General features: G+C 36.8%; 1 protein-coding gene across 1 annotated transcript in view; it reads left to right on the plus strand.

Moving 5' to 3' along the window:
* DERA (deoxyribose-phosphate aldolase (putative)) overlaps nucleotides 1–23651 on the plus strand; it is a 119214-nt gene that overhangs the window by 41370 nt on the left and 54193 nt on the right. The window contains exon 6 of the mRNA XM_006888482.1: nucleotides 7177–7305. Coding sequence (XP_006888544.1) covers nucleotides 7177–7305 — 129 coding nt within the window. The remainder of the gene's footprint in view (nucleotides 1–7176; nucleotides 7306–23651) is intronic.

Here is a 23651-nt window from a genome sequence, read left to right on the forward strand (position 1 = left end):
GCTTCTCTAGCCATTTGTTTGTTGATGGGCACTTAGGTTGTTTCCAACTCCTTGCTATTGTGAACAAAGCTGCAATAAACATGGGTGTGCATATATCCAAACATATTATCTTATTTAATAGTCACAACTGTAGTTGAAGAAACTAAGCTCTCTAAATATTTTGGTTTCGTTAAATGCTGTTGAATTGACTACAACTCATAATGATCCTATGAACAGCACATCTGAACTTGGCCCTGAACTATGCCATCCTCATGGTCTCTGACCTACTCAAGCGCCTTATTTTAGTAACCGTGCGAGCTTATCTTGATTGAGCATCTTCCTTCCTTTCTGTATCCCTTCACCTTTCTTAGAATGATCCTGTTTTCCAGGGATTGACTTCCTGAAAACATGGTCCAAGTATGTGAGATGAAGTTTCACCATCCTTGCCTCCAGAGGTTGCATTTCCTCTAAGGTTAACTTGTTCTTTGGGCAGTTCATGGATTATTCAGTACTCTTCTGCAATACTGCCATCATTACTCACTATACAGCTTTCATACACATGTGAAGTAGCTGAGAAACTGAGTAATTCCTACTTCGTCACATAGCTTTCAGGAAGTGATAACAATTTGTTTCTCAAAAATCTGCTATTCTAAGGAGCATAGACTCTGAGCTTAAAAAAAAAGTTTATGATACAGTAAACTTTCCCCCCAAAACACTCTTCTAGTACCCCAAAGAGATTTTTTTAATTTTCTTTCCAAAAGAAAGAAACAAAAACTCATCGACATGTTGCAGCTGACTTATATCTGACCCTCTGGTCGGTTTTGAGACTATGAAAGGGAGCTCTGTGGCTTAGTGGTAAGGACTTGTACTGCCAACAGAAAGGTATGTGTTTCAAATCCACCAGCTGCTCTGGGGGAGAAAGATGGACAGTCTCATCCCATACAGCTAACTGCTTCTGAACTGCTGGAAGGTCAACAATGGGTCGGTTCTGACTCTGTGGTACACAACAAGAATGACAAATTGCCCAGGAGATTCTCCATCTCTTCCTTAAAGCCACTAGTGGGTTCGAACTGTGAGAGAAGTGCTGCCTTTAGGTTAACAGTGCAACACCCTAAGGGTTATGCCACCAGGCCACCCTTAAGGACACATAAATTGTGATGGCCTTTGATTTTGGATCTGCCCTGAGATCTACTGTGATTACTGATACTGCATTAAAATTCTGCACAATGTTTGAACCTCTCATATGAGGTCGTTGGCAGTTACCTCCACATTTCCGTTGTGAAACTATTGAGTCTTTTTTTATCTTGGTATTATATAAGTAAGATTCAAAGTCCCAGGTGGAAGGAATCATTTGACGGAGTCTAGGCCACATATAAAAAGAGCAGATTTATGATACTTTAAAAATTAATTCTTCTGGTAATAAGAAGCCCTGGTGGAATAGTGGTTATGTGCTCAACCACTAATTCCAACGCCAGTGATTTGAACTCACCAGCCACCCCGAGAAAGAAAATTATGACGGCCTATTTCTAAAAGATTATAGACTTGGAAACTATGGGACAATTCTATGTGTTCCTATAGGTTCCTGTGAGTCATATTGACTCATTGGCAACAGGTTTACTTATATGCTTTTAGTTTGGCATATACAGAGCAGGATGATAGAAAAGAAATGACCATTTTCCAGTGTTGAGTGTTAAAGTTTAAGATAATTATTTAGAGAAACTTGATCCTGTTTTGTATTTAGGTAGGTCAGAAAAACAAGAATGAGAAGATACTAGTTCCATATTTGTTGAATCCAACTAAGCTTGAAATGACCATTTTTGGTTCATTCTGTTTGGTTCATGGATTAAAGAGCTTAATTTCCAAATGACTACTAATTGGGCCATAAAATACAATTTTTTCTTGAGGTTCATCTTTGTTGGATGCCATTGAGTTGACTATGATTCATATAAACCTTATGAACAATGGATCTGAACCTTGTACAAACCTGTGCCTCCCTCAGGATCTCTGATATACTCAAACCCATTTTTATAGTCTCTGTGTTGATCCGTCTTGTGGAAGGTATTATGCTAGCTCTCCACCTTTTCAAGCATGATGTCTTTTTCCAAGTATTGGGCCCTTCTAACAACATGCCCAAATTTGTGAGATGAAGTTTCTCCTTGCTGTAAGGAGCACCTTGACAGCACTTTCTCCAAGACAGACTTGTTTGTTCTTTTGACACTCATGGAATATTCGGTACATTTCTCTAACACCATAGCACAAAAACATCAATTCTTCCTCTGTCCTCCTTATTCATTGTCCAACTTTTAGATGGATAAGAAGGGACTGAAAAAACCATGGCTTGAGTCAGGTGCACCTTTGTTTTTAAACTGACTTTGTTGCTCACCTTGTTAGGGGTTCTTGACAGCAAATTTTCTAGTACAACATATCTTTTGGTTTCTTGAGTGCTAGTACCAAACGTGTTGATTGTAGATCCAGGGGATTTTAAATCTTTGACAACTTCAATCTTTTCTCTGTCTATAATGATATTTTCTATTACCTCTGTAGAACAAAATTCTTAAATGTCCTTTCTCTAAAGAGTACTAGTTTTTTATAGCCAGCAAATTTCTTAACCTAGGTTTAAAATTTATTTGTGAGTAATTGATGAGTTGTAAATTTTAAATAAAGGTTAAGAAATTTTCTGGCTATCAAAAGTTAACTGTTGTTATGTGCTGCTGAGTCACCTGCGACTCATTACGACCCTATGTACAACAGCCCTACACCTTGCTCTGTCCTGTGCCCGTCTCACTATCTCTGATACACCTAAACCCATTACCGAAGGCACTAAATCTATCCATCTTCTCCATGGTCTTCCTCTCTTACCCTGTTCCTCCACCCTCCCATGCATGACACCCCTCTCCAAGGACTGGTCCCGCCTTGTAACATGCCCAAAGTATATCAGATGAAGCCTCAGAATCCTTGCCTCCAAGGAGCAGCCTGGTCTCACCCTATCTAGGACAAAACTGCTTGTTCTCCCAGCAGTCCATGGTATATTCAATACTCTTCTCTAGCACCACAGCTCGAAGGCATCAATTCTCCTATCATCTTTAAGTCATTGTCCAGCTCTCTGATGCATAGCAAGTAATAGCAAAGACTCTGGCCTGGATTAGGTGCACCTTGGTCTTAAGACTGACATCGTTGTTCTTCAGTACTTTGGAGAGATCTCGACAACAGGCTTTCCCAATGCAATTCATCTTGTAATTTCCTAGCTGCTGGTACCAAGAGTGTTGATTGTGGGGTCAAGCAAACTAAAGCTGTAAACAGTCCCAATCTCTTCACCATCTGTCATGATGCTGCCAATCGGCCCAGTGGTGAGAATCTTTGTTTTCTTGATATTGAGCTTCAATCCATATTGAGGGCTACAGCCATTCATCTTCTGCAGCAAGTGCTTCAAGTCCTCCTCAGTTTCAGCAAGCAGGGTTGTGTCATCTGCATAACTCAGACTGTTGATGATTCTTCCTCCAATCTTGATGCCACATTTCTCCTCATAGAGCCCAGATTCCTGGATAATCTGTTCTACATATAAATGGAAAGGTATGGAGATAGGACACATCCTTGGCGTATGCCTTTCCCAATTTTGAACCATGCAGTGTTTCCTTGCTGTGTTCTGACGACTTGTTCATAAATATGGTTGTGATCAACATTTAAGAATTTTGTTATACATAAGAAAAATTCACTTTACCAAATGCTGTAACAAACCATTTTCTGATAGCTCACTAGTTATAAATAATAATCTTGTGATAAAATTTAGGTTCTGGCTAAAGTGTTGAGACAGATTATGAAATAAGATTTGACTGTTGTCGTATAACACTTAATGGAAACTAATTTTGCTATAATTTGAATTAAATAATAATCATCATTATACTTTTGTAGTGCTTACTATATTTCAGGTAGTTTGTGAAGTGCTTTACATATATTATATCTTATAATCCTCACAATAACCTTATAAGGTTAATGTTATTATCCACCCTTTAAGGATGAAATTGAGTCCAAGAGAAAAAACTTGCCCAAGGTCACATAGGGAATGATAGAGTTGGATATTAAATCTGCATTTGTCTAACTCTAAAGCCTGCCTTTGATGACAACACTATAATGTGGAAGAAAATCATTACTCAAATCACCAGTTAAATATGGATTAGCATTCTTGAATTTTTAGATAGGAGATTTTAGTGTCACTTCTTAGAGAACAGCTTTCTCCTTTTTGATTCAGTTACTCAAGAAATGTCATTCCATCTAATATTCATTCTTTGCATTCAAAGAATATAAATTATTATTGGTGCATATTCTTTTACTGCTACATTCTCAGATATATTACTGCATTAGCTATATGGGTAAGGTGGTTTTCTCACAGGTTAGGTGAGGTGGACAGTGTGAAATAAGCTGTGTGGCATATCAGATCATCTTTTGTACTTCTAACTTCCTATTAAGAAGAAAATATGCAATTTTTTTAAAAAAACACTTTCATGGATACCATCTCTGGCTTGCAACAAACTCTAAACTCTTGCAATCATCTTTTAATGGAATGTGTGTTTTTGTTTGTACTTAATTCCCATTTTTGAGCTTTGCGTTGTCTTCAAGTTTTTCAGTATTGGGAAGGCAAGTCTTGTTCATCATTTTATGGTTTTTATTGAATGTGTTTGCTGCTGTGAGACTTTCAGTGTAAAATATACTTTAGGAAACATATGAAGTATAGAACTCTCTCATTTTGGCATTTAAAAATGCCAACTTTAACCTTCAAACTTACTCTATTTCTTTTCCTCCCTAGTTTATCCATAAAACTAATAGTTATGAAACCTGTAGACATAAAGATAAAAGGGGGAAAAAACCCAAACCAACCAACCAATCCTCTCATCTTTATCTGGCTGGTAGTGTGGAAATAGCCATCATTCAAAGAATTGGCTGTCTACCCAGATACAGGATAAGAGCCAAAATCCATTGATACCCTTCACAAAAGACTGTGATAATTTTTCAAAGTCTTACTAATCATAATATTGATTTCTTTTAATAGACGTTTAAATGTTAATTAAATTTCCATTACGTTGAGTATAAAATATCTCCTCTCTCAATTTTATTGTATTCATGTGTATGTGTGTTATGCTTATGGTAATGCGTAATGCCCTACAGAGCCAAATATAGTACTGGAGTCAAGACTGGTATATTTAGGGCTGCATCTTTGAACTGCAGTGGCTTTGTACATGTGTCCAGCACCACCTGGACAGACTTCATACATCTTCATCAGATATACAGTCACTGGGGGAGCAAAGAGTGCTGTACTAAATGACTCTGCCAGAGTGGGATAGTACCAAATGAGTACCTATAAAAGTTTTGTGTAATGTATACTAAAAAAAACCCTAATTTTTTAAATGAAAATATAACTGTCATTAGTTACAATGACAAAATCATTTATTAGCAAAAAAATTTAATTGTGATATAATTATTGAAAATTTACAAAAAAGTTGGATTTTTCATTCATTCATTATTGTGCATTTTCTTCCCTACCTACCCCCAGTTTCCTTTAAAAAAGAAAAAACATTCATTGTTACATAGTTTCCTCCTCCCCCTCACCTAGTCCATTTTAATATGGACCTTTTATTCTGGACTGGTGCTAATTTACTATTTGAGCCTTCTGTTACACACTTGTCAAAGCTTCTGTTATTACTCAATTACATGGTTTCTTCCACAGAAGTTAAATACATGTGCTGTTAGTCACTGATATTTTCTGGAGTTTTAACCACAAGGTTATGACCATTAGTATTTATGAGCTTCTATCAATAGCTTTTTTGAGAATGAATTAGTAATTAAAGGAAACCAAAACCCCATACCCACTGCAGTCAAGTTGATTCCTGACCCTCTGTGGATTTTCAGAGGCTTGAGTATTTGCAAGAGATGACTCTTCATCTTTCTCCCATGGAATGGTTGGTGGATCCAAACTACCAGCCTTAATGTTTGCAGCCTACTATGTCACACACTACACCACCAGCACTCCTTAATTATAAAAGAAAAAAAAGAAGGGGGGGGAAGACTCTTCACAGTTGCTAATAATGTTGTTACAATATAATTCAGTGTAAAAAGTTTTTGCTATTAGTGTTAATATAATATAAAAATACTATGTATAGTAAGCAACAAATGCTGGCAAGGTTGCAGAGAAACTGGAACCCTTATTTACTGTTGGTGGGAGTGTAAAATGGTGCAACCATTATGGAAGGCTGTGTGGCGCTTTCTCAAATTATTGCAAATATAAATACCATTTGACCCAGCAATTCTATTACTGGGAATATACTAAAAAAGAAACCATAACCGCCACCCAAGCAAATATATGCACACCCATGTTCTTTGCAGCTTTGTTCATAAAAATACTGTGTTTAAGCTAGTTGCAATTATAGTTATCAGAGATTAGCCTATGATTAGATTAGTAATAAGCATTATCAAGTATTCTGTATGTTCTGGTATGAGAGGAGGCCCATGGGGGTGGGTTAACACAATGAGTTACCACTGTGGATAGTACTAACTCGGAGCTGCTACTGCGGATTGTAGACACTCCTACTGGTGGATGGTTGGAAAGCTCTCATGTCTTTATTAGCGGTTGCAGAGCTGTACAGGAAGTTCTGCTTTATTATTGCAATAAATGAACAGAATAGAAGAATTAATAAGGACTTAATTTTTCTTTTTTTTTAAAGACCAAGTATGCCTTTTTATTTCTCTCTCATAGTTTTATTGCTTTGTATGCAATCCTTTATATATGTATTGTGTTTCATGCATGTACATTGTATTTTATACAATCTCTCATTTACATTGTAATTTTTCTTTTTTAAGTTTGCAAGTAGCATGCTAGATGAATTTGTATCTCCTTGTAAGTTATCCTCAAGAGGGAGAGATAGACATTTGTAATTCGAATGCCATTATAATGATATTTAAAAAGCTCTTTGAATCTGGACATTTTGGACTTAGCAACAGTTTCAAGGGAGCAAACGAAGCATTCTTGGTAACATGATGTGAACTGCACAGAATGCTCTAGGCAATATTAAATTGGGGTGATTTTTAGAAAGTGACAAATGTTTTATATTTCCTAAATCTAAAATGGGTTCTATCAGCTCTAAACGGCTGCCAAGTTATGTTATCACTTGCCTGCCTTGTAACTGCTTCAATTATTTCCTCCCCCAGCCCTTTATGATGAGATTCGTCAGTTTCGCAAGGCCTGCGGAGAAGCTCATCTCAAAACCATCTTGGCAACAGGAGAACTTGGATCTCTTACCAATGTCTATAAAGCCAGCATGATAGCAATGATGGCAGGTAAGTGTTTGATATTCAGATGGTGTTTTATATTCAAAAGATATTTTTAAGAGGAGTAAGTAGAAGTGCTACGCTATTGCTTCAAAGTGCTGACCACTTGGATTTGTTGGTGGGTTCTTTTTTTTTTTTTTTAAGCAGGCGTTGTCAGATATTTTTGTAAGGTGTAAAGTGGTCAGAAACTCTTGGCTTTCTTCCATGTTTCTTGTGGCACCTCATTGCTGCACTATTCTTGAAAGGCAGTAGATGGCTCTCTTGTTAGTGAATTGTCCTCTCTGTTATTCCTTGATTATTCATTCATCAACATATGTTAGACAGGAATTCCTTCAACTCCGACTTATTCCATTCTGTGAATTTATCTCCGAGATATGTATATCCTTAGTATCTAAAGCAGCCTCTGATTTTGTTTGTGTTATCCACCCCCGTTAAAGTTAGTATAGTCTCTTCCACTTTGAAATCCACAGACAGGATGTCTGATCATTTAGATGTCCAAACTTGAACCCTTAAAGTCATGCTTGTTTCCTTCTTTTTCTCATCTTCGCATCAGTCAGTGAACACGTCTTGAGAACACTACCAGTTCTATCTCTTGGCTGTGTCAATTCCATTTCTCCCCATTCTGAGTGCTGCTGTCCTGCACTACTGCCAGCCCTACCATTGGTTCTACAGGGATTACAATCTTCTAAAGTTTCCTGCCTCTTCTTTTGTGCCCCTCCAATATGTTCTCCACATTCTTTCCAGAATAATCTTTTTATTTAATTTTTTTATTTTATTCATTTTAATGAACATTTTCAGAGATTTTGGACTTCCATTCATAGAATAATCTTTTTAAAATAATAATTGTATTGTGGTCCTGCTTTCTGAAAACCCTTCAGTGACTTTTCCTCATCATTAAGGTAAAATATGAATCCTGTAAGTTTGAATTAAAGGGGTGATCTCTTCTTGTCTGCTTGTTTCTCGTTATCCATTATTTCATTTTTCCATTTAACCAGTGTCCATTGGGACTTACATTGAGCAGTATAACTTTACTTATGTCCTTTACTGAATACTTTAAAATAATCTTTCCATCCGAAGATCTCTGGTGACACAGTGATTAAGCATTAAAACCCACCTCTGTCCCGCTCTGTGGGAGAAAGAGCTGATGATCTGTTTCCCTAAAGATTATATACAGCCCAGGGAATCCAATAGGGCAGTTCTGCTTTGTTTTTATATATATATATATATATATATATATATATATATATATTCATATCTTTGTACCTTTTAGGTCCTCATCATTTTGTGTGTATATCGCATACTTTAATTATATGATAATTATATTCCTTGAAGTTCCCTAAAGATGGCATCATCAAAACTTTTGAGTCTTTGAATGTTTTTACTCCTATCTGCAATACAGTTCATCTGTTAACTCCTTAATATCTTTCAGAATTTAGCACAGATATCACCCCTTTTGGGGGCAACTCCCTATCATTCGGTTATCAGAGCATTCTGTTAAATCCTCCATTAGATAACTTATTATGGTTATTGACTTTTTAGGATCTCTACTTTTGTAGAGATAAGTCGCTTCTCAGATCTTTAATCTAGCTTATTTGTTGCTTAATTGAAATCATTGCTGTTGAGTTGGAACCAACTTACAGCCGACCCTCCAGTGAGTTTTTGAAGCTATAAATCACCCTCCAGTGAGTTTTTGAAGCTATAAATCACGAGAGGAGATTATCTAGATTTCTTCCAAGAAACTGCTGGTAGATTTGAACCAGGTAGAGAGTTGAGGTCATTGGTTAGCAACCCAATCCTTGAGGGAGTTCTTGTTGTCATAGTCTGTAGGGAATTGTGCTTAAATCCAAAAGTAGCGCCTGTCTGGAGGTTCAGATCCATGAGTGGCTTGAGGGGAGAAAGATGGACAGTCTCCTCTTGTGTGTGATTTACAGCTTCAGAAACCTGCTGGAGGCTGAACTATGAGTTGGTTCCAACTTAATAGTCATGAGGGGTTTTTTTGTTACCCATTGTTACTCTCTAGATTTTTATATTCATATATATATATATATACATATATATATATATCTTTTTATTAAAAAAAAAACAAAACAAACCAGTCTTGGACCTAGCATAATTCTTTGTAGTCTTTCCTAGAAGTCAGCCCACTTAGCATGAAGCATCATTGCTGTAGTCAGTGCTGCTGAATCCAAGATAGAGATATCCGGGTTGTCTTATTTAGAGCAAATTCTCTGAAACCTGAGTACAGTCTTACCTTGAAAATACTGTAGGTTCTATTCCAGACAGATCACAATGAGGCCAGTCTTAAAGGGAGCATGGTTGGTTTTGTTTGTTTCCAGTGTATACAGAAATTATATTTATGCCATAGCCTTTTAAGGGAACAATAACAGTTTGAAAATTTTATAATGTTTTGAGAAGTACTAAAATATGACAGATATGAAGTGAACATATTCTCTTGGTCAAATGACACTGATAGAATTCTCTGTGCAGGTTTGCCACAAACTTTCAGTTCATAAAAACACACATTATCTGTGGAACACAATAATATGAGGTGTACCTATGTTATGCATCAGAGAGTTGGACAATGACTAGGGAGGATAGAAGGAAAATTGACGCCTTTGAGCTGTGGTGCTGGAGAAGAGTATTGAATGTTCCATGGTCTGCCAAGAAAACAAACAGATCCATCTTAGGGAGGGTTAAACCAGGCTACTCCTTGGAGGTAAGGATTCTGGGGCTTCGTCTGACATACTTTGAACATGCTGTAAGGAGAGACAAGTCCTTGGAGAGGGACATCATGCTTGGTAGGGTAGAGGGACAGCGCAGGAGGGGAAGACCCTCTATGAGGTGGATTGATTCAGTGACTGGGGTAATCGGGATGGGTGTATCAGAGGCAATGCGGTTGGCACAGGATAGAGCAGGGTTTAGGGCTGTTGTACATAGGGTAGCTATGAGTTGCAAATGACTCGACAGCACATAACAACAACAACAACAACAACCTATGTAAAGAAAAATCAGACCTTGAACAATGGTCCTCACTTCTGATGGCACTTCAAGGTTTCAGGGTAAATAGAAGACTTACTGTATCTCTTAGGAACCTGGAGAAAGCCTCTGGAATCTGTAGTTAGACAGTAACCTTTTCGTGCTCTCTGCTAGGATTTAGCTCAGGATGAAAGTATATTCATTCTTGGAAGTAGATCTGCCAATCCTATTCTCTCCATCACCTGGTACTCGTGATAGGAACATTAATTAGATCATCATGGTTTGGAAGCCTATGTTCTGCACCACCTTATTCAAACACAGTGAGAAAAATATAAGTAGACACATTTTCCTTTGATATCTTTTGTTCTACTGGCTTCTTCCTGTTCACATTCTTAGTGATTTCATTTCTTCATTTAACCAGTGCTTTTTGAGACTTACTGTGAACAGTGTATCTTTGAAATAATCTCCGTTTAATTACATCAAGGATCACTGATGCAGTTGTTAAACATTTTAATCCTCACCAGAAGGTTAGCAGTTTGAACCACTAAAAGAGCCTTGAGAGAAAAGACCTTTGTGTCAGCTTCCAAAAGGATTTCAGGCCAGGAAATTCCATGGGACACTTACACTGTTCTGTGCATTGCTGTCAGTCAGAATCAATTTGCCAGCATGTAGCAATAAAAACAACAAATATTGTATGAGCCCTGTAAATGATGCAATATAAGGAGATGAAATAGTTTACTTCAGGTGACAAAGTTAAGAGTCTTAGAATGGTTCCATTTGCTTCTTCACCAGTCATTTGTATTATTATTTCTTGTGTTCTCCTTCTACCTAAGTTATATGCCTTATCTTAGAGTAAAGCATTTTCCCTTCCATGCGTTTAATATATGTTGTCTTCATTTGTCAGATCTTTTTGCACCTTTTAATTATTTCGTTGTTGTTGAACACTTATTTTGGCAAAATATACAACCAATTCAAACATTTTTACACATTTACTTCAGTGACATTGGATTTGCACATCCTTTGACTTGTATAACCATTCTCACTCTCTTTTTCTGAGTTGTTCCTCCCTTGTTAACAAAACTCTGGTGCCCCTAAGATTCCTAGTCTTCTGAATTGCTGTTGTCACTTTGATTCCACATACCACTTACGTCCATGGAGTCAGAATTCAGTTATTCAGAACTGACTCATAAGTGACTTAGTTTCCTGTGGACCAGACCAATGGAAATTCCTTAGATATCATAGGCAGACTTTTTTTTTTAAAATAAAAACAACAAAACACCACTTTGGTTAAACTATTGTTGACCTTCTAAGCAACTTTTGTTTAACTGTTATCTTTTAAAGAAAATTAAAAGAGAAAAACCCCCAAATTAAGCCAGAATTTTATGTTTTCCCATGCTTATATAATTTCTAGTGATCTTTATGTTTTCCTGTAAATGTGACTTTCCATCTGGTACAATTTCTCCTTAGTGTAGAATAATTCTACGTGTATTTTTTTAAAGTGTAAGTCTACTGGAGATTAATTCTTACAGCTTTTGTTTATCTTTAAATGCTCCCATGGTTCAAGTATATTTTGCTGGATATAGCTGACAGTTTTCTTTTTAGTTTAGTAATTTAAATATGCAATTTCATTACCAGGTATTCTATTCTTGTTTTTCTGTTTATGATGTTTCATCTTATTCTGTTTGTGTCAATCAATATTTTCTCTTTGTCTTTGTTTTTAACTAATTTGACCATGGAATGACTTGGTAGTAAAAACAGTTAAGTGCTTGATTAGCTGCCAAGAGGTTGATTATTTGAATCCACCCACAGACACTGTACAAGACAAGCTTGTCAATCTGCTTCTGAAAGACCACAGCTTGAAATGCCTATGGAGCTATTCTTGTGGGCATGCATGGAGTCACCATGGATTAACTTTATGGTAACTCAGGATAACAGCAGGAGCTTAGGTAGCTTAGTGGTAAGGATTTGTACTGCTAACCCAAAGATATATGTTTCAAATCCACCAGCTGCTGTGTTGGAGAAAGATGAGAATTCTCTTCCTGTACTATTTACTGCCTCTGAAAACCCAGTGGAGAGTCAGTTATGGGTCAGTTCCAATTCAGTAGTACACAATAGCAACAACATTGTATGCCTAACTGTGATTTTCTTTGTGTTTAACCTGCTTGGAATTTTCTGAGCTTTTTGTGTCTGTAGGTGAAATTTATCATCCAACATAGGAAATTGCAAAAATTATTTTTTAAAATATATTTTCCATCTCTTTTTTCATTCTGAAAGTCCAAGCTCCATATTGTTCCAAAGATTACTGGAAACTTTTTATTTTATTTTTTTCATTCTGTATCCTTCTGACTAATTAATTCTTTGTGCTTCTAATTTATGTAGATTTTTCTTCAGGTTTTTAACCTTTATTTTCTCTCAGGTATGCTTTTATGTTTATACAGTTAATTTTTAATTTCTCCTGTTGAATACTTTCTGTTTCTGAATTTCTGTTTAATTTTGTATGATAATTTCTGCTACAATTACCGTATTTTCATTCATTGAGATCATGTTTTCCTTTAAGTTTTTAAAAAATCTATGATATCTAGTTTAAAGTCTTTGCTGATTTTCCTTTAAGTATTTTAATGTATTTGTAATATCTGATATAAAGTCTTTGCTGATTTACAGATCTGAGTTCTCACAGGGCCAGTGTCTACTGACAACTTTTTAATTTGCATGTAGTTATCTTTCTTGTTTCTTTACCTATCCAGTAATTTTCATTCTATGCTTCATCTGATATGTTTTATGGGCTTTTATTTACAAAAATCTACTTTAAAGCACAGAGCTCTGGTGGCCTAGTGGCAAGAAGGTGTGCTGCAATCCCAGAGGCACACAGTTTGTGGCCACCAGCTGCTCCATAGGAGATGGATGGGCAGTCTCCTCCCATGTGATTAACTGCCTCTGAAAACCCACGAGAGGGTCAGTTATGAGTTGGTTCTGACTCTATGGTACACAACAACAACAACCTTTAAAGTGCAAATTTTATTCTGGTAGGCAGTTAATTTACTAGTGGCTCTCTTTGATCATCTGGAGACTTGATTTTAGCCTTGATTGTTTCAGGAAGTAGGGGAACTCTGGTGGCCAAGTGGTAAACAGTTGTGCCAGTAATCCAAAGGAATGTGGTTTGAATCTACCCGTTACTCTATGAGAGAAAGATGTGCAATATTTTCCCACCCCATAAAACTTACTGGAGGGCCAGCATGTGAGCTGGTTCTGACTTGATGGCATATAACAACGACATCGCAAGAGTTAACACATGACCAAAACCAGATATTACTAACAGAAGAAGTTTAAGCTCCACTGGTAATTAGTGAAAAATAAGGCTGACAATATCATGATAGTTGGAGGAAAAAAATTGAAGTTGTAAATGATTTCTTCTTACTTGGAGCTATAATCAAAACCCTTGGTGCAAGCAGTCAAGAGATCAGGAGACGTATTGCATTTAAAAGTCTGCTGTCACTCCAAACTCCTGAAGAGCAGTGATGTCAGTTTATGACCAAGGTGTGCCTGATTCAAACCATGGTCTTTTCAATCACCTGCTGTGCATCTGAGAGCTGGAAAATTATAAGGATCACAGAATAAGGATTGATGCTTTTGTGTTATGATGTTGGAGAAGAGTACTGAATATTCCATGGACTAGTAGAGGAGCAAACAGATAAGTGTAGAAGAAGGTGCAGCCAGAGTGATCCTTGGAGGCAAGAGTAGTCATCATCTCACATGCTTTGCGGATGTTTCTAGGAGAGGCTGTTCCTTGGAAACGGACATCATGTTTCAGAAGGTGCTTGGCAAAAGAGAGGATGACCTTCAAAAAGATGGATTGACACAGTGACTCCAGCAATGGGATCAAGTATCAAAGATAATAAGGCTTGCACAGGATAAGACAGTCTACAGATCTGTTTTTCATAGGGCTGTTATGAGTCATGTGCGACTCAATGGTACCTAACCCCAAAGGAATTTACAGAATATTAACTGAAATGTTTCAGCTGGAAATGCTACTCATTGTACCAAGAAATTTGGAAGACAGCTATCCAAGCAACTGATTCAAAGAAATTTATATTTGTGCCCCTTACAAAGAAAGATGATCAAACAGGATGCAGAAATTATTGACGTTTCACTATTACATGCAAGTAAAATCTTGTTGAAGAGAATATAAAAGTTATTTCAACAAATAATTAAAAATGAACTGTCAGAAATTCAAGCTGGGTTCAGAAAAGTACATGGAATGAGGTATAGCATTGCTGTTGTTGAGTAGACAGTTCTTGGCTGAAAACAAGGAGAACTCTAGAAAGATGTTTGCTTGAGTTTTATTGACTTTGAAAAGACATTTGATTGTGGATCGTAATAAATTATAGATAACATTATGAAGAATGTAAGTTACAGAACACTTAATTGTGCTTATGAGAAACTTACACATAGGTCAATAGGCAATAGTTTAAGCAGAACTAGGAAATAATAGCATTGAATAAATCAGGAAATATGTATATCTAGATTGTATCATTTCAGCATATTCATTCAGTCTCTATGCTGAACAGATAATCTGAGAAACTGAACTGTATGAAGAAGAATGTGACCTCTTCTAGACTGGAAGATGACTCATTAACAACCAGTGATATGCAGTTGACAAAACTTTGTTTCCTGAAACAAAGAGGACTTGAAGCTCTTAAATGGCAAAAATCACAACCTTTAGTAAGGATTGTACCAGAATATAAGAAAAACAAAAACCTAACAACCTGAATGTAGAATGATGCAACCGGTATAGAAAGAGATTTATAATGTCTGTAGAAATTTAGAAATAGCAATCAATACCATTTGTTACATCAATCCTACTAGAAGGTACATATGTCAAAGAAATGAGTGGTAACAAAAACTATTATACACTCATCCATGTTTAAAGCATTCTTTATAACAAAGAGTTGGAAACAACTCAGGTGCCAGTCAACAGACAAATGGCTAAAAGATCTCTGTGGTACATTTGCATAATGTGGAGAATTATACATCACTAAATATGATCATGAATTTGTGAAGTACTGCATTACTTGGAGGAATCTAGAACTAATGATGCGTGGTAACATAAGTCACTTACAAAAAGACAATTATTGACTAAGACTACTATTAATAAAAATATAAGAGAAAATATACATATTGATAGACTCAGATCTTAGAGGGATAACAAATGAAAAGGGAGAAAGTGGAGAGTAATAATAAATAGATAAATTGTGTGACAGGAAAGAATACACAAAGGGATTGATTAGACATTGTAATTAATTAATACATTAATCAGTGACATTTATAAAACAAAATGTCTGAATGATTGAAAAAAACCCAATGACTTGTAAGCCTTCACCAAAAAGACCCCTAAACTCCAAAACCAAAACAAAAGCCCTTCACAACTCAACCAATAAACATCATCATAAACAGAAAAAAGATTATAGTTGTCAAGGATTTAATTTTACTTAGATCTACAGTCAGTACCCCTGAAAACAGCATTCAAGAAAGCAAAAAGTGTATTGCATTTAGCAAATCTACTGTCAGCAACCTCTTTAAAATGTTACAGAGCAGAAATGTCAGGTTGAGGACGAAGTTGTGAGTGATCCAATATTTTTAGTTTCCTCACAAAAGGAGAATTGATGCACTTGAGCTGTGGTGCTGGAGAAGAGTATTTGATATACCATAGATGGCTCAGAGAACAAACAGGTTCATCCTAGAGAGGGTGAAGTCAGGCTGCTCCTTGGAGGCAAGGATTCTGAAGCTTCGTCTGACATACTTTGAAAATGTTGAAAGGAGGGACAAGTCCTTGGAGAAGGACGTCATACTTGGGAGGGTGGAGGGACAGTGCAAGAGAGGAAGACCCTCGATGAGATGGATGGATTCAGTGACTGGGTTAATGGGGGTAGATGTGTCAGAAACAATAAGGTTGGCACAGGATAAAGCAGGTTTTAGGGCTCTTGTTCATAGGTTCACTATGAGTTGTGGGTGACTCAACGGCACATAACAACAACATATGCATTGCAAAAGCTGAACATTGAATTGTTGTTGTTGTTATGTGCCGTCGAGTCGTTTGCGACTGATAGCGACACTATGTACAGCAGCCCTAAACCCTGCTCTATCCTGTGCCAATCGCATTGCCTCTGACACACCCATCCCGATTACCCCAGTCACTGAATCAATCCACCTCATAGAGGGTCTTCCCCTCCTGCGCTGTCCCTCTACTCTACCCAGCATGATGTCCCTCTCTAAAGACAAGAATTGATGTATAATATTTATGGTGTTGGTGAAGAATATTAAGTAGGTCTCGTACTACTAGATGGAATACAAGTCTGTCTTGGAAGAAGTAGAGTCTGATTGTTCTTTTCAAGTGAGGATAGTGAAACTTTGCCTCATCTGTTTTGGACATGTTCTGAGGAAGGACCCATCATTGGAGAAGAGCATCATGATTGTTAAGTAGATACCGAAAAACAAGACCCTCAACAAGATGGATTGACACGCTGACTGTACAAGTGGGCTCAAGCACATCATCATTTGGGAGGGTGTTGCAGGATGGAGCAGTGTTTCAGTTATGCACAGGGTTGCTGAACTGGAGCTGACTTGATAGCACCCAACAATAAATGGAGGTTTGGATTAGCCTTTACAGCTGCTCTTTGCTCCTATGATACTGTCTTTCTGAGCATGTTGTTTTGAGAACAAACATTTATTTTAACTGGAGAGAAGAAAAGAAATAACTCATTCTTTTGATCAGGAAATTATACTTTTAAGGCATTGTTTAAGGGATCCAGTGCAGTGACATGACATGATATGATACGACATATCAAAAGTTTGCAAGGTAAGAGGCAAGGAAAACACTTTGGAGTTTCTTTTGGTAAAAGAAACTAGATCTCTCATATACGTAAGTGAAAATGTGGTGAATGAAAACAAATGAAGAAGGACATGAAGGGCTGTGGCAGATGGTTAAAGCTTCCAGCAGCTAATGGAATGTGGGGAGTTGGAGTCCACCCAGCGGCAAGGTGGAAGTAATGCTTGGCAGTCTTTTTAAATAAATCAAGATTTTCTGAGAACACTATGGACACAGGTGTATGGTGATGCACACAGAGTGACCAAGAGGCAGAGTCTGCTACACTGTTTATTTAGCAACTGTTCATACACACACACGCACACACACACACACACGTAATGACTATCAGAATAAAAGGACATACAGGCATTTTCATCAGTTCTTTATTATATGTTGTTGAGAATATGCACAGTAGAATGTACACTAAGTCAACAGCTTCTGTATGTACTAATACTAATCTATCAATAATACTACTCTATTCTTTTGTGTTGTATGGCCATTGTCATCCTCCTTTGGTGCTTTGTTTTCCCCCTATATACATAAATTCATTGCTCCCTACATTTTAAAAATTCTAATCTGTCAAGTTTATGTTGTTAGTTTGGTCCCGTGTAGATAGATCCTAGACACCTGGGGTTTTTGTTTTGTAACGTTTTGTTTTACAGTGAAAGTCAACAGTTTGAAGAGAATGGACTGGAATTGATTCAGAGACATGACATACATCAGTAGCATAGTCAACAAAGAAAACAAGAGCCGTATTTTCACATCTTGCAATCCAAGAAAAAGGGGATAGCAAGTAAGGTAGATAGGGAAATATGTTTACAGAAGAGAGCAGTCTAAAAAGTAGGTTACTCTCTTACTAAGGGGTGTCAGCCTAGCAAATGTGCATATTAAAATAACACCAGGTTGTAGAAAATGGACTGTCAATAGCAGTGGACTGTTCTCATACACGCCCTGCTAACAACTCCACTCTGAAGTTATTCTCGACCTTATCTTTGGAAGTAATGCAGGCGTGATAAATAAGGTTGGAGTAAAGAAAGCACTAAAGATGCAATTGTAATACCATCAGGTTTGAATCGCTGATGAAGATCTGTAGAAATACTGAAGAAAAAGATGGGACTTGTGAAAAGCAGACCCTGAATGCAGCATGAGTTTTTGTAGTACGTAGGAAATAAAAGGAGAAAATGAAAGAGAAAAAAAAAGTACTGGTGGGGAGAGAATCTTAAAAAATCAACCCAGTAAGATCAAAGTAATTTCGACACAGTGAGATGAAGCAGAAAAGTCAGATATATTGGGAAATAACAGAAACAAATAAAGTGGGGAAAATAGTTGCAAACAGGATATGACTAATGGATACCATAATCCTAAAAAAACCAAAAACAAACGAACTACGATGATTGATACAAAGTTAGCATCAGGAATTTTTTATAAACTTTTATATATCATTTAAATGTGAGTCAATTAATAGAGTAAGTAATAGTGTAGATTTAATTTTCTAAACTTTGTCCCAAGTCAGTTTGAATCCTTCACTTGAGGCTGCAAATCTTGGTATACTTACTAAGTTTTGATCCAGATGGTACATCTAGACCCCTATGGTGTTCCAACCTGATTTTTTTTCCTGTTTTATAAAGCAACTAAGTCCTTTCATAGGAAAACGTTTAATTTATGTAAAGATATGCTACAATTGAAGGTTCATCATTGGGAAAAGCACAAGGGTAAGAATATGGATGTGTATGAGGTTAAGAGTTAAAGAATTTAAAGCACAACTTTATTTACAGTTCTATAAACTAAACCTGAAAAGGAAACAGCTTTTAAAGTGAGAAGGGATTAAATTGCCAGGCATAAATTATTACATTACAGCAAAATTTCAAAAAGTTTACCCCCACCCACTTTGCAGCTGTCCTCTCTCCCACCCCATATCCTTGACTTCATTGAGTGCAAAATTAACAACTCTACAAAGGAGAGGAATAAAATTTTTCCAGCAGTGAAGGAATAACTGATGGTGCATTTTGATATATGTATAATACTGTAAAGAAAACAGTAAATAGATGATATACATTTAAACATACATCTTTTTTCTCTGCTTCTTCATGATCGAGCCCCTGGGAAAAGAAGAAAAAAAAAATACTTGTAAGCTCAGTTTTTATGGGATGTACACTAGACTGTGTAACATTTTGCTCTATGAAAATTTAAAAATATAGCATAACTTATTAAAAAAAATAATCTGTCTGCTGTTTCCAGTCCTAACTTGCCTGGAGAAATTTGTGGGCACAAAGTTAGACACTGCCATCCCAGTACCCCACTGTTGTCAAGTCAGTTCTGACTAACAGCGACCTCTATCAGGTTCCCAAAGTTGTGAATCTTTTGGAGAAGAGACTGCCCATCTGTCTTTCTCCTGTGGAGCTACTAGTGAATTTGAACTGCTTGCTTACTTTCCTTTAGCAGCTCAACATGTAGTGCTTCACGATACCCAGTGAATGTTAATTGACAGATTCAAGTAACAGGCATGAATATAGGAACATATTGTTATAAGTAATAGACCAGGTCTGCTGGTCTAGTAGAGACCAGTGGAAGCCTGAGACTATCACCCTTATATAACCTTCAAGCCTGGAATAGAATTTATTATTCCCTTGGCTCAACTTTCAACTGTGTGCATACGTTTTTGGAAAAACAGCATAGAAAGGGATAGATATGAAATAAATATGAGAAAGAAAATAAAAGCAAACCCAGAATGAACGTTGCTTTTAATAGATGCTTGTTGAAATGAAAAAGAATGGTGCCCAGAGGTGAAAGATCTCACCTCAGAGAGCATCTATGATTTTTTTGTGTTTACCAACTTTCCTGGAGGCCCCATGGTGCTCTATTTTGGGAATTAGTAGATTCATGGCTTACAACTTCAGCTCAGTGTCTTAGTTTCCTGGTGCTACTAAAACATAATGTATTTACCTCTGTATTTACCTCAGAGGGTGGCTTTAAAGACCTGAAATTGGTTTTCTTACAAGTTTTGTTGTTGAAAAGTTCAAATTAGAGACTTGGACATGTAGCTTCTTTCCTTGAAGTAGCCCTGAATATTCTTTGGTAATCCTCATAGGCCATCAGCCTTCCGCATTAAAAACATGTCTGTGTCTAATCCATCATTTTATTATCTCAGAAGGTTTAAAACACAACCTACACTGATATGGCCTCATTAACATATGAGATGAAACAACCCTATTTCTAAATAGGATTTTATCCACCAGTAGAAGTTAGGATGCCAACACACATGTGCCTAATTTTTTTTGTGTTTTATGATTCCTCTACCTGGGTCTTTGGGGAACAGGTAAGTTTGACTATCAAAGTGGAGTTTTTTTGCTATTTACCTGGGAAAGGAGTAGAAGAGATGTTAAAGTTGAGAGCAGTCTGAGAATGAAAGAATGGAGCAGATATGGTGGGTGGTTGTGAAAGAATGGAAATGGTATTGCAGTATCTTTAGAGGAAAGTCACAGCACAAAATGGGGAAACTTGAAACCTACCCATGAGGAGTGGCTAAAAGGAAAATAAAAGTCTAATTTATGAAGGGAAAAGTCATTTGAAGGCCTTTTCTTAACAAGAACTCTTTTCTCTATTACTTAGAGGCAGCAGGATTGGAATCATCTCTTAGAAATTATTGTTGCATGCTGTGGAGACAGATCCCATGTATAGCTGACCCTCCAGCAGGTTTTCAGATATAAGTTGATTGGAAGGAGATTGCCCTTCCTCCTCCTGCAAAGCAGCTGGTAGATTTGAATTGTATACCTTTGGGATTGCAGCACAGCTTCTTACCACTAGGCCACCAGAAAGTATTAGGAGATGGATTTTGACCTGGGGTACGGATGAGTCCATGTTGTTAGAAATTAGATGGCTCACCATAGGAGATTGGAGATGTTCGCTGATAGGCAGGACACTACCTGATGTATATAATGCTCAGCAACCATTAAAAATCCTTCTGTTTCTGAGCCAATGTCATTCAATGACGTTGAAAAAATTGACACATGTGGTCTGTGGGTATACATGAAATTTCAGTGTAGTTTACCACCCAGTACAGATAAAGGTTCAAAGACCGGAGAATTTTGAGAAAAGAGGAGAAATTGGGTGCTTGCTCTATTGTTCCATTATTTCTTGTAAAGACCTGAAGAAGTTAGGAAAAATATTTTGAATAAAGCCAACAAACTTGTATTCAGGTACGAAAGATTGATTTTTCCCTGTAAGCAATGTTGGATGATTTTGTGTATAGGGGATATGTAGTAGATATTAAATATTTTTATCTGTAAAAAGCGTCTGGTAAGGTTCTCAATGGGAGATTAATGGCTAAAATAAAAAATGAGGCATTAGGAGATAAATTTGCTTATGAGCAAGAGACAGGGAGTAGCAGTAGAAGGAAATACTTTTTAGATTGGAAAGGAGTGACATACAACACAAGCCAGGAATCAGTTTTGGGACCTATGGGTTTTTCACTTTATTTTTATTGGACTTTGTAATAAAAATACAGATCTTCAAACAGTCCAAGACAGAGTGAGTAATACTACAAGCATCAGTAATCAAAAGTTATTCTCTATCATAAACTAAATGACTGATAATAAATACTGACACAAGACTACACAATGTACCGTATTATTATAAAATGGAACATGTGATTCTCCTGTGTTCTCTCTTCTATAAGGGTGAATATTTCTTTATTTGCTTTTGAAAAAACTATTTGCAGGTTTCTTAAGTTTACTTTATAAGCCAAATAATGAAACACTTTTTTTTTTAAGCTTGGAAAGATGCGTTAACTGAGGGGAAAACTGGTTGAAGCAAGACAAAGATTATATTGCCATCACTAGAATAAAGAAATTAGGGACCTTGTGTGTTAAATTGCTCAGCAAGCTATTCAGTAAAGAGACTTAAGGAGTGCGTAGGTGTTACTGAAATCATCAGCTTATTCTGCACTCATGACTTTAATGGAAGCATGTGCAAAAAAATCATTGTTAAGATGATGAAACTATATATCTGAGGGAGGGAAATATTAGAGTTCACAACTTTTTCCTTTCTTTTTCATTTTAATACAGTAGCTCCAAAATCCATAAAATTCAGTGATGATATATGTATCTTTTGTCCTTCCAGAAAAAAAGGTATGTGAGAACATCCCTCTTAAATTGGAAATTTGCCTACAACACCTTTTGTCCAAGTCATTTAAAGATCTTTACAAATGTATCTCTGTTTTCTCTTGATTTCTAAACTATCAGTTAAAACAAGAGGAATAGAGCAAATAAACAATCTGAAGTTAACTTGTAAAAGTCATTAATGCTTTGAAATCTGGAGAGGTTTATAACCTATATAAAAGTAGCATTGTTAACCTTAAACATTTTGTTTTACTGGTGAGAAAAACCAAGATCCAGAAAGGGCATGTTCACGAGGAATTTGCCCAAAGTGTGGAAAAAAAAACTCCCAAAATCTAGAAGATTCTCAACCCCAGCTACAATTACAATCTCCTGAAGTGTTCCTTAAATGAGCAGTAGAAAAGTTCTTACCTTGAGAAATTCTGATTTTAATTGGATTTAGAGAAGCCAAAGGAATGAGTACTTTTAAAATTATCTTGTAATGGTTGTATTGTGTAAATACAACTGGGAACCTAGGAACTGGGACCCAGATTTTCCTAATGTTAAGAGTTCTTTCCACTCATTCTTATAATTTAGAAATTAGAGAGAGAACTTCAAATTCTGAGTGTGGAGGGGTGATGGAACTTCAACGTAGATAGTTCACAGCTAACTGATAGTTCTAATAAATAGTTGCTTCACAAATTGCTTTCAATTTGCAAAGATCTCCTTACTGAAACAAGATTTGAGATGATTATTAAAACAATCTCTTGCAGAATGTTTAGTACATAGCTGGTTCCTGTAAGGCAGAGGTTAAAGTTGTCTCAAATGTCCATCTTTTCCAAATTGTACTACTACGCCATCATCTCTCAAATCAATTATTCCTCCTCCCCTCAGCCTGCCTTCCTCCTTTGATGTGTGGATTCCATAATTCGCTGCAGTTTCTCATAGAAATTCTCTACAGTAAAATGGCTCAGGTGGTGGTTGGTAGTCGTGTTGGGTGTCATCAAGTCAACTTCAACTCATAGAGACCCTATGAATGACAAACCTGAACCTCAGCCTCTCCTGAACCATCCTCACAATCTCTGATATGCTTCAGTCCATTGTTACAAGTGTTTGTAAAGGCTGGCAAGTCCTAAATTCGTGGATCAGACATTAGTATGGAAGACTCAGCTGACCCATTTGGCCATAGCCTGCATAATGGTGACAGACAGTGGTTTGTGGAGTAGCAGGATCAGTTCAGATGCAGGCTGTGAAACAAAAAGAATAGTGTGTGTGTGTGTGTGTGTGTGTGTGTGTGTGTGAGAGAGCGAGAGAGAGAGAGAGAGAGATATCCTAAGTGAACTTAGAGGTAATTACTTGGGTCATACCATGTAGTAAAATGAGGAACTCAAGGTACATACTGCTCTAGTCCTGCCTCATTAACA

This window comes from Elephantulus edwardii, unplaced genomic scaffold (assembly GCF_000299155.1).
Source record: "Elephantulus edwardii isolate Elephantulus edwardi_28Jun2011 unplaced genomic scaffold, EleEdw1.0 scaffold00067, whole genome shotgun sequence".
Classification (NCBI taxonomy): domain Eukaryota; kingdom Metazoa; phylum Chordata; class Mammalia; order Macroscelidea; family Macroscelididae; genus Elephantulus; species Elephantulus edwardii.